The sequence below is a fragment of the Daucus carota genome, chromosome 7 (genome assembly GCF_001625215.2).
Source record: "Daucus carota subsp. sativus chromosome 7, DH1 v3.0, whole genome shotgun sequence".
NCBI classification, from domain to species: domain Eukaryota; kingdom Viridiplantae; phylum Streptophyta; class Magnoliopsida; order Apiales; family Apiaceae; genus Daucus; species Daucus carota.
The window spans coordinates 39,302,923-39,315,800 of NC_030387.2; the positions used below are offsets into that span (position 1 = coordinate 39,302,923).

At 36.9% G+C, this 12,878-nt stretch overlaps 1 protein-coding gene across 2 annotated transcripts; it reads right to left on the reverse strand.

Annotated features, from left to right (window-relative positions):
- Nucleotides 1-1,746: 1,746 nt before the first annotated feature.
- On the reverse strand, nt 1,747-12,320 carry LOC108195158 (protein MODIFIER OF SNC1 1-like). Of its 2 annotated transcripts, none has more exons than XM_017362111.2 (11): nt 12,014-12,320; nt 9,395-9,471; nt 8,168-8,248; nt 8,025-8,069; nt 7,482-7,857; nt 7,258-7,360; nt 6,531-6,611; nt 5,179-6,418; nt 4,835-5,099; nt 2,257-4,757; nt 1,747-2,115 (listed from the first exon to the last, which is right to left on the reverse strand). In XM_017362111.2, the coding sequence occupies exons 2-10, from the start codon at nt 9,424-9,426 to the stop codon at nt 2,286-2,288; spliced, it is 4,695 nt and encodes a 1,564-aa protein (XP_017217600.1). In that variant the 5' UTR covers nt 9,427-9,471; nt 12,014-12,320; the 3' UTR covers nt 1,747-2,115; nt 2,257-2,285. The 2 variants fall into 2 exon arrangements, with proteins under 2 accessions (XP_017217600.1, XP_017217599.1); XM_017362110.2 differs by having other exon boundaries at nt 5,179-6,427; nt 12,014-12,306.
- Between the last annotated feature and the right edge of the window lie 558 nt (nt 12,321-12,878).

The following is a 12,878-nucleotide window of genomic DNA, read 5'->3' on the forward strand; positions in this document are numbered from 1 at the left end:
TGAATCCAAACCACTCTCACAAAAGAAGGAGAGAAAAATCACACACTCTCACTAGGGAGAGAAATCAAACTATAATCAAAACAAACTAAAACAATTAGATCTGCACCACGACGCTTAGGAGATAATCGATCCACTCACAAATCCAAAAAGACCTCTGGAAGCGAATAAGAACGAAAATCGAAAGTTTCGGTGATATAGATCTAAGAAAACTTTCCCCGAATATAGAGATTTATTAAGAAACTCAATGAAAAAGTAAGAACAATCAAAAACTAGCAATCAAACGAAAAGATCTGGGGCTTTCCACCGGAAACCGATGGAAGCCCCGTCGGAGATGAAAAGAGGAGGCGGCTAGAGAGAAGAGAGAAAACGAAAACTAGGATTTTTAAAAAAATTTACTATTTATTAATTAATTTTTTATTATTTATCTTTGATTGGGACACGTGGAATATTTTATTACTTAGCATTGTGAAACATGTCAATTGCATGAATCCCCAAAATGCTAAACCCTATTTAAGATCCACAATCGTGTTTATCTCGTTGTGTTTTGACGAAGACGCTCAGATCATTCATTCTCCGATGAATTCGCGATAAAGATAAATCTCATGTGTCAAAAATCATGGTCAAGATACCATTTATATATATTTCATCCAAAATTTTTTCTTGCATTAAATCAAATTTTTACGGAAACAACCTTCTAAAAAGTAGCGATATGATCTGCGTATATTTTATCCTCTTCATACCCTACTCTAAACGGGGTATACCAGATATGTTTGATTTGGTTTGGTTATAGGCCGTAGAATTGTTATATAGAAATGTTAGTAAAAAGAATGTAACGGAAATTAGATAAATTATTTATAGAAATGTTAGTTTAAAGAATGTAATGAAAATTAGATAAATTATTTATAGAAGTGTTGGTAAAAGGAATGTTCTCAAAATTAGATAAATTATTTATAGAAGTGTTGGTAAAAAGAATGTTATGAAAATTAGATTATTATTTTATGTTTATGCTCCCTCCGTTTCAAAATATTTGACGCTTTGATTTTTTTCACATAGTTTAAAATCCTTTGACCATGTATTTATATTTATTATTTTTAAAATTTTATTTTTTTAAATAAAAGTATATAGTCGAAATTTTAAAGTATAAATTTTTTCTTTAAAAAATGATGATTCTAGGTGCTTGGTCAAAACACTTTAAAATGTGCGTAAAAAGTCAAAACGTCATGCTTTTTGAAACGGAAGGAGTATGTGTTTTGAATAATGATATGCTTGAAAAAGTTAATGTTTATGATAGATATTTGGTTGTGAATCTGAGTTCTCGAAAGTGAAAACAAATTTTCCGAAAATATAAGTACCTAATTTTTTAATACAGTTTTTGATTCAAAAGGTAGTGTTCAGTTGAACTACTTTCAAATTGGCAATAACATAGGAAAACTCGTTACTCTCAGTGACTTGAAAATACAGTATAAGAAATACGAGGAAATTTTAGAGCTTTTCGGCATCTATGGGTGGTGAATTCTAATTTATTTCAATTTTTGTGATATTTACTTTTTATTTTAATAAGATGTTTCTTCTAATATTTATATTTTTCTCTTTTATGATACAAAACATGCAAGTCCGTACCCACAGTGGTCACTTATATGTATACCAAGGAATCACTGCCCACAGTGCTCACATATATGTATAGGTAGAGGAAACAATTCACAACAATGTGAAATTGGAAACCTAGTTGTGCTGCATCATGAAAACTTGATGAAAACTCAGCAAGTCTAAGCTGAATTTATAGATAACATGATTGTCGACCACATTAGAATATTGTAGAATTATATCAAGAAGCTTGTGCATCATCAAAACATGCCAAGGAATCATACACAAGACTAACATCCCTAATTCATTGCCTAAATTGTTCCGACATCATTGGGGCATGCAAAGGATAGATACTAAATCCAAGGCTCCGTTAGGAATGCCAAAAGGTTCCACAGGTGATAAACTGGGACCACAATACAAAACATGAAACCGATTGCACCATAAGAATAAGAAGAATACAGAACCAATCAATCATGACCAAATTCCTGGCAAAAACTCGCTGACATCTTTTGCCCTTAAACGCCCCTTATCCTGATTGATAAAGATAAATGTGTGAATATCAGTTAATAGACTACTTGTAACAATTATCATTGGAACAAAAATAGCACCATCTCAGCTGGCAATAACTGCAACATTGTCAAATCAAGACACCAAGAGTTTGGGAGAACTTACCTTTAACAAGCATCAACTTATTCTGGATGTTACTCGTAGCCAACATCAGCTTGAACGGCACTGCTCTTTCGCCCGTAAGAGTTACTCCCACCTCGCCTCGGTTGACCCTGCCCTCTCTCTCTGTACCTTGAACCCATATTATGTGAGCCACCAGTGGGCCCCTCAACGTTGTTGGATTTCCCAGGGTTGTGAGGTCCGACAGGCTGGTACTCAAAGTGCATGTTCCGTGGCTGCCTTTCTCTGTTCCCATGTACACTGTGATGCCTGTTATCTTGCCCGCCAGAACTCCAATCTTCACGTAATTCTTGCCCTCTAACAGACCGGTTATTTTGGTTTCCATGCTTGCGATACCCCGAAGAAGTACGTTCTCCAAAACGAGCATCTCCACTATCAGGAGGGGCCGCTTCATCCATGCTGCCAAGACCATGCCTATAATGGGATTGAGGACGCTCTTTTGCTGAAGCAACCTTCTCTCTCCTTCCTTCTGAATATACAACATTCGAAGACTCTCCAACACTCTTATTTTTCGACGGGGACTGATCAAGATGAAGCTGAGGAAAAACCTCACTTTGATCTTTATACAGGGCTCCAGCAGCATCTCTGGCAAATGGGGAAGAATCTTTCTTCGTACCCCGGCCAGCTTCTTCAGAAACATGTTGACCTCCACCAGACCTCCTTCCAGTCTGAGCATTAGCAGAATATGCCTGTGATTTAGGTTGCCAGAGAGATGATGTCCTTTCCCCATTGACCCGGTATTCTTCTGCGGCAGCGTTTCTCCCTTGTTGACCATTCTCAAGGGCAGCAGATTGAATTGGCTTTTTATACATCTCCCCACCATTATTGTTCTTCTGATCATCATACTTATTTGCAATGTTTCTGTGACCTTTGTAAGGCTGTCTCTTCCCTTTGCCTTTTACGACGCCTTGATCTTTCATCCCAAAGTTGGAATTGACAACTGCAGTAGGTTCCTCGGGCATGTTCCACCCATCAGAAGGGTCCCAAGCATCAGCAACAATAGGTTCAGGTATGAAGGAATCCTGCTGGTCGGTAGATTTCTGATTATTCTTGCTTGAATACGAAGATGAACTCATGTGAAGACGTGATGAATCTGTCGAAACACGATGCTTCCATCCTCCATGACCTTTTGCATGTTTACCTTGCATACTGTCCCCAATATTCGACTCAACTGTACACACCACATCTTCAAGTACTGATGGCTGAGAACTCTCCTGGAAACTAGATTCTCTTTTGCCAGCAGTCTCATTTATTGTAGTCTGACCAGCGGAAGATACTGGATTCTGAATGGTTCCCTGATGAGCTAGCTCTTTCGCCACTTGCTTTGGAACATATCTCTCCATTTCCGCCCTTTTGCTCTTCAGACCTAAATTATTATTTTTTGTCGTCGATGCAACAGAATCTGGTGCATATGTCCTGCTATCAACATCTGCACCATCAACTCTATGGTGGGAACGCACTGGAGCCCATATAGTAGCGTCATTTACATGAGATCTATCAGCCACCTTATTAGCTTGTCCAGTTTTTGAAATCCTGCGAGGAGGCTGAGACTTCCAGTGATTATTTATTTTAACATGGGATTCATCACTAACCTTGGGGTCCCTCTCCGGAAGTTGTTCTACATCCTCCTTTACCACCTGGCTTTGAGAAACTTTCATCTTTCCACTTTCAAGGAAAGCTTTATCAGAATCAGCTTGTTTGGACACCTGTAATTGTTGATCAGAACCTTGTTGAGGATTCTCAAACTTGTTCTTATTCTTACCAGACTTGGAACTTCTCTTCCTCTGGGCTGAGACCTCACGTACGACAGTACTGGTATTTTCAGGTAAAGATGGTGGGGCACTTGAAACAATTCCTTCAGGAATGGTCTTAGAAAATGCAGTACCCTCAACTGCCATACTTTCGTGAATATTTGCAAATCCAATTGTGCCAAATGAAATTAAACTCTCTGAATATTGCTTTTCCATTTGGATATTTGGCATCTTTTTGCAGCTTGTCTGCTCATGCTTAAAGGAACCAATATCATTAACCTCGAGCACAGCTTTGACATCAACATCAGCAGCACCAATAGAATCTAGTTTCAAGGATGAAGTCTGGGGAGCATTAGTTACCGGTTCTGCTATCTCTGATTTGTCCATTTGCAATTTTTTTGATGGAACAGAACTTTCTGGGACCCTCATGGCGCTGCTTTCAATGGCGGGACCAACTATATTGGAGCCTAAGGCCATAACTGGATCCTGTGCGTCACTTTTCGGATTATTCTTTACAGGTTCAGCAAGGACCTGTGACTCTTTTTGATCTACAATGATGCCGCTAATTGGGGGAGCTTTCTCCAATTTCTCTGTCATAATACCCCCAGTCTGACTACGTTTGTTCAACTCTTCCAATTTAGCAAGAGCTTTTGCCTTCTGCTCCCTTATTCTTTCTTCCTCTTCCCTCTGAAGTTGTATTGTACGTTGCCTTGCTAATTCTTTGAATCTTGCACGCTGATACATTATGTATAGAGTTATAAATCTTCAATGCAATATGTAGGGCACCAAAAAAAAATCGAATGGTATATTACCTGTGTCTGTGTGTCACCTGTGTCTAGGATTTGGGTTAGAGTTTCACCGCCATCCTTTCCTGAAAGATTTGTCTCAGTCACCCCAGAAGCCTCTGCATAAATATGATGATCACGGTTGTCTGCAATGGGGACAGGCCCTACATGTGTTGGGATTGGTGCAAGACATTCTGCAACAAGGGGTTTCTTCCGCCAAACATCAGCATCTTCGTTAAACATTTCTTTACTGCTGTGTTTCGATCGGCCTTCCACACCATGATTCGCTCTCCTGTAAGCTCTCAAATAGTTAATGCAACTACTAAAAGAAATTAATAGACAACTGAAAAGGAACATTATAATCAAGAAACCTTGAGCTGGTACTCTCCACACTTGATTGACTGGATGAATGAATAATATCTCGAGATTTAGGTCTTTCAGCATACAAACCGACAGAACCAATGTTGTTTTTTGAGGCACTAGAGATGGCATCAAACTGGGCCATATATTTATGTTCTCCCCTGCTGGATGAAGATGCAATCTCCTGGCGGCCATCAGAAGCCCGAGCTTTCGCATTCAAACCCTCAATCTTCTGTAACAAATTTGAATCCTTTGGGGCAGCTGCAAGTACATGAGGAACTTCTGGAAGAGATGATGGTGCAGATGCAGTCTCAGATTTTTTTCCCCAATTCCTATCGGCTTGGTCAAATCTTTCAGATGACATTACTCTGGCAGAGTTTAATTGATGTACTCCTCTGCCATCATATATTCTTGAAGAAGAATATTCACCTTGTGTTCGTCTTTTAGAATGCATCTCTTCCCTTCTACTATCAGGCCCCCACTCATTATTGTGCAAAACTGCTCTTTGTTGGCTCCCCTTCTCTGGAAAGGAAACATTTCCTGGGGCAGTATTATCGCCGCTCCCCTTTTCACTTTGGGCATCAAACTCATTATGTTGCTTAATAAGAACTTTATATGGCCCTCGAGATTCATCAACATGTACAGATTCCACTTGCTCACGTCCCCCGGCTCTGGCATGGGTATTGCTATGATCAGCTGTATTCTGAGCTGGAAACCTATTGAAAACAGGGGGGCCAGCTGACATTCCCATAAATGGAATATCACGTTCATTAGGATTGTAGCCCATCGGAGCACCATAATAATTATCATATGGAACTGGACGAGGATAAAATCCGGGCCTGACAGGCATACTTGGATGCATATAAGCATCAGGGATCGGGGGCCTGTACATATCTCCATTTTTTGGATGATGGCCTCTTGGGCCATTCGCTGGGACTTGCTGGGGAACAGGCTGAGAATTTCCTAAACTAGGTGGTGGCATCTGAGGTCTATAGTAAGGAAAAGGCTCTAAAGGAAATCCACCTGCAGCAACGGGAGGTCCATATGGTGGACCTCCAGGAGGTCCTCTATACCATAACCCGGCCGGAGTATTCATTGGAGGACCGCGCCAGGCATCAAAATGCTGAGGAACATTTGTATTCATGAATTGTTGGGGGTAACCCCCTTGCCAGCTATTTAAATTAGATTCGAATCCGTCTTCAGCATGTTGGGTGTCATCTCTTTTCCAAGTAGCGTTTCCAGCCTTCACATCTGAATTCACTAAAATCACAAATCTATTATTAAAACCTAATCAATATAGCGAAGACCTAATATGAGAGCAAATTGCAAAAGGAAAGGCTTATATTAAGTTCAAAGGCACAACCAGATTCAGAAGTTGCAGTTCTGTCATATGCTGCTGCTACTTCACCAGGAGATGATCTTGGACGATCATGTGCACCATATTCTGTAGTCAAACAATAACAAGCAGTCAGTAGTATGTCATGATGCATCTTCAGCAGCAACCATCAGATTTCACTAACTATAGACACCCGGCTAAGATCATAAACAAGTCACTAATGGTAAAAAGCAATGGCGTTATAAAGTGAACTTAAATATAAAGGTTTAGATTTTACTTATGAACCAAAATTGATCCTTAAAAGCCTCAACTTGTGTGTGAGAGAGACTTACGTCTGTTCAAGTGACTTCTTAAATCAGAGATTACCAGATATATTTACTATATTAATAATCGACGCCACTTAATAATAACAGATAATAAGCAAGCTGGCAATTGGCTTTAGCAAGAGATCAGGTGTAACAGAAATGACCACAAAAGGACTATTATGGTCTCCTTGGAAAGTGGCATGTACTAGTGTATTACAAATTCAGATAAAACAAAATAAATTGCCAAAATTGGAAGTTCAAAGAAAAACTAAATTTCGGACTGCTAACTAAATAGAAATCGACCACCAAAGAGGCCAGATGAACAACATAACCTTATACTGCAAAGTGCTAACTAAATAGAAATCGACCACCAAAGAGGCCAGATGAACAACATAACCTTATACGATGACTAGACAACTGTAAAGATACATGAAACATAAGGTAATTACCATGCGAGTCAGATTCCTTCACAGAATTGTCTCTCTCTGAACCAAGAGTTGGAAAATCTCCAGATGTTAGTGAAAATCCTTCGTTCTTGGTAGATCCTATTGCCTGTTGCACATTTTAAAGGACAAAAAGATCACTCCATGAAAAGAGTAGCATCACCATCAAATATCAACAGAAATTATTGGGTAAATTATAAAATGGTATTTCCCTCAACATAGGTCTATACCAATTTGTCAGCATTCCCTGTTCGGCCCCACGCTGCTGAACTGTCAGGTATATTTTCAGCAAATCTAGACAGCTGTGAGCTACCAGGTCTTGTTTCTGCACTTTGAGGTCTCAATGAGGTCAATGATGTTTGATTTGATGTCAAAACCCCAGAAGCTGATGATGGTCGAGAATTAGAAACCCAGACACTGGGGACGGGTTCCTGCATTCTATCACTGCCAGCAGTTGATGGCCGAGTGGCACTTCCACCAGACGAAGGGCGACCCCCAGCATGGCTTGGGGAACCATTAGAACAATCACCACCTGGAGATTGTCCCGAGGAACCCCATGGATTTGATGCAGAAGATGATGGCCGACTTCCCCAACTAAGACTACCCCTATCAAAGAGTGATATATAAATTAATTCCTCTTTTATGGGTTATATAACCAATCAAATAATTTATATTGGAGTGAGAATAACAACAAACTAAGGTTCTATTTACATCCAAAATTACATATGTGTGTGAGGGGCAGGTAGTATTAAAATTGTTTAAACTTCACTTACTTGGGAACAATTTCCACATTTTGATCAAGGCCGTGATTTTCTAACCTTGAAATAGATAGAAAAAAAATTTAGACATGCTTTTAGATAATAAACCCACGGTAGTAAAGATATAACACTTGATACACTCAAAAGGATAGGTATACCTTTGACTAGGTAAGTTGATGGGTTTTGGAACAGCAACCTTCCCCAAAACTGTCATCCCACCTCTTCTTGCAGAGGCCCGCCTATGAAAAATTAATAAATATACATATGCAAAAAACTAAGCATCAAAATTGTGCTGAAATTCTCACTAAATAGAACATCAGAATGTATAAACAGAATCATTTAAACACACTGCTCAAGGGATATCTAGAGAAATAATCAACACATAATAGATTGCACTTTGCAGATACTAATGCCACATACAAATACTCTACAGACAGATTATTTTAGCGGAAAAATCCACTTAAAAACAACTAAATAATTTCCTAAAAGTGCTCACAGTGAATAAGGTTAGTCACCATTATACCTTTAAATACATACAACATGATGCTATAAAATTGCGGGAAGATGACAATTTCAGTTATAAATCTGATATTCAGCCGTAACTACGTGATGACTGATGATCAAGTATAACCACAGGAATCAATACAGCATGAAACATACTTTAAGAGAATGCCCAGAAGATTCAAGGCATTTAACGATCCCGCAAAAAAAATATCGCTTATTAGTTATTACTATGCTTCACATGCACTACTTACAAAAGCCATAAAACACAATACATAAGCCCAGAGGCAGAATAACTAAAAATGAGGAATATATGGTGCCTCCGAAGGCACACACAACGATTTATACACAGGACTCACCTTCTCAGGGAAACAAAATACTGTCGAACCACAATTTAATAACTTCTGTTTTTATGACAAAAGAAAGAATTATATGTGTGTGCAGAAAAAAAATTTATGAATACAGTAAGCACACAACGTGTATCTTACGAGACAAAACAAGAAGTTAATCTTTATAGTCTTCATCAATTTCCAACTATTTTAGCTATTACCACAACTGTCTTTGGATTTGACACTACAAAAGCTCCTCTTTTATGTGCATAATGAAAATAAAACAGCGAATAAAAAAAGATTAAAATATTATCATTATGAACTGAGCAGGGCTAGTGTTTTTACAAGAAATCTCTAGCCAACCTTACTGCAAGAGATCTTTTCTTAAGATCAAACCTGTTGATACTTTATAGAAATGATAACTCCAACAATTTCTTTGTTCTAAACGCCTTCATGTGTTACAGTTCTGTTATATAATATACTACAAATGAGATGATCCCGGCTTAAAATGATGACAGAGAAACTAAGCAGCAAAAAATGAAACTTTTAAAGTACCTCCTTTCGCCAGCAAGCATACTCGATGTCATTCTTCCAATATAGTACAAAGGTCATCCAAACAGTACAAAATAGCCCTGAACCCAAAATAGAAAAGGTACAATTCATTTACAACAGATATTTTCATATATTTGATCTAATATTCATGCAAATGCATAGTAACTGGACATAAATGTATCAAAAATACCAGTCTAATGAAACAATCACTAAAAAAACTGTCAGAAAAGCCACTGCAACGATGAAACGTAATTTCCAAGACTCCTATACCATATTACCATCGTAACTAAAGGACCCTATTATTTACTACAACTTATTGGATGTGGTGTCTTCGGTTGCTCTTAAAACAATCAAACTTCTACCTAATCCAATTCAAAATCATAAATATAATTATGATTTTCCGAAATCGATAATCACATTAAAGCTTAGATCTTTAAGTATAAAATTTGTCAAATTGCAAATATCCAATTCCATCACTTTATTTGTTTACTTAGGTCAATTGACCTACCGTAAAGTAATTTTAACTACAATATAATATTATCTCTATATTAATACAGATTTTTCAGATATTGTATAAATCTGTATCCAACTGTTTTACAAGATAGAGGAAATGTTGTACAAATGTGCTAAGAATTCAGCTTAAAACATATAACCCAGATAAAACTGTTTGGCTATCTTGTCTTTTTCGTATTTGGAAATCTCCTATGTTACTCGGACTCAGCTAGACATGGATACATGTCCATGTGTCGTACTCGGTAATATTTTAAAAAGTGTAGATGTTTTTGGCCTAAAATAAGTGTCCTAGTCCAAGTGTTCATGTCCAAGTGTCGAGTGTCCAACACGGGTACTTCAAGGCAAAATAAAGAGTTTGAGTAACATAGAAAATCTTAAAGTTGAAAAATTATACATATATGTATATAAAGGTAATTTTACATGTAGATGTAGTAGTATCACTATTTAAAAATCAATAAATGTTTAAGCTTTTTCGCATGTTGATCAGGTTAATGGATATTTGGATTCTTTCTTCTTTTAGATACTTCCGTTCAGGTTTGACATAAAGCTCAAATACCTAATTTATTGGGTGTCAGGAGATTGATGGCATTAAATGCAGACTGCCTGATGTTAATATGGAGTTTTAATTCATATCTCCAAAATAGTAAAGAAAGATACCAAGATTTTATACTCAAGGTAAATCACCAATCACCATCACCAATTAGATAATATCCTGAAAATTGTGCCTTGCTATCGTTATACAAATTTATTGTCTAAATGTGAACGTGGCAAAATTCTATATGAGATATACAGCTTCTTCCTGTCTCTTGTCTTCATCTGTCATTTGTTTTTAACTATGTTACTCCCGACTATTTATTTAGGTTGTCATACCCGTGTCGGACACTCGGACGCGAAACTTATTTGTGTCAGATCCTTTGACTAGAAAGTGGACATTTTGACCAATTTATAAATCAAATAAGAGTCAAACTTACAATTCAAAAGAAATATGTGAGAGGAAGTAAAGAAGCAAGAATGAGATTAAAGTATAGAAGACACCTAATTTGCAAAATGCCCTACAAAATATGTCTAATTTGAGTTTTATTTTACTGTTTGTTAAGTTGCATATTACTATACTACGGTGTGTCCTGGTACCCATGCTCAAAAATAGGACAGTATCCATGTGTCCCCAATTTTCAAAGTTTCAAAGTACGACACTCAGATATGTGTCATTTCCAACACTCCGTACCGTACCTGAGTGACCGAGTCCAAGTAACATAGGTTTTTAGACATTTAGATCTTTAAAGCCTCTTTCCCAGGGAACACTCATCATATAGAATTACAGATACTTCGACACTTATAATCTCTTACCACCTACAAACTATTCCCAGCAAATATTACCAATTCATAAACAGATTATAGTAAAATATACTCCTCTTAAATAGACTCGACAAATTTCACTTCGACACTTATAATCTCTTACCACCTACAAACTATTCCCAGCAAATATTACCAATTCATAAACAGATTATAGTAAAATATACTCCTCTTAAATAGACTCGACAAATTTCACTAGCTAGCCACAATGGCATCAGGTAAAGTTTAAATATTTTAGTAGAAAAGTTTAACCACTTCAATTATTAGATATAGAAGTAGAAAGGTGCCTGGCAATATTACATCTAACAAGTACATGATAAATGAGCTTAATAGCACAATGTACCAGTAAAACTACACACATTATCCCCGTATGCCGATAATTAAACAACAGTACTTACCTTCCAAATTATTACTAACTACAAACTACTCAAATCACCCCAAACTATCATGCAATGTTGAAATTTACCAGCAGAAGTTTAGCATAATATCGGACTTCTTATAAATAATAAAACAACATACAACTGAAGCAAGTTTGAATTTTTATGCAAATCCGAAACTCGAAAACATGAGGTACTACTAGTGAAATCACTGCTCATCAATTTATCATAAATCATTCAATAATAAACAATATATAATTAATTAGTAATTTTAAATATTAAATACAGTTATCAATTATCAATTGTCCTGAAAAACCTAAAAGCGAATAATTTATCTGTACACGCGTGTAATCGCAAGATTTATGTCCGAAACACTCACCGGATAGAGAGAAAGAGGGGGAGGGAGAGAGAGAGAGAGAGGAAGGGGGAAGGGAGGGAGAGGGGGAGGGGGGAGAGAGAGAAGGAGAGAGACAGAGCGAGGGAGAGAGATCCTCGATCTGCGAGCTTGGAGGAGAGAGGTAGAGAGATGTATGTGCTGATGAGACGACGTCGTTTGAGAGGCGTTGTTAAGCTGGGTTGTTTATGTGTGTGTATGGCGGTGAGGGAAGAGAGGGGATCGGAAAGGGAAGGTGATAAAGAGCGAGAGAGAGTGATGTCAATGTTTGCATAACCCAAACCCCAAGCCCATTTAGCAAATAAATAAATAAACAACTTTAATTATTTTGTTTCAAAAAAAAAACTTTATTTATTTTGTTTTTATTTTGATTTAATCAGCAAATATTTACGAGCGACTATAAGAAAATATACCCTTCACGGTATCTATTTCACTTAACATTCGAATTTAAAATTTATTTATCACATTTTTCATTATCTATTATATTAGATATATTATTATTAAATATATTACTTGTTATCAAAGGTGACTTGAGAATATGTACTTCTCAACTCTACCCTCTCCAATTAAGATTGTTTATGAGCTTGGATAAAAGAATTGTTCAACTCACGGGTCTCTGCGAACTCGTCGTATCTTTACTAAAAACAAATAAATATCAGCAAGGAAATTAGTAATCATTTTAAAAAGAATTTATGACTCGTCTTTTCATTTATGAATCATACTTAACTTTCATAAAATATATGTTACTTGAGAATATATATTTATTTTGATATATTATAAAGCTCATATCTTCGATCATAGATTTCGAAAAAAAAACTCAACTCGAATGCTAAATCGTTTCTTAAATATA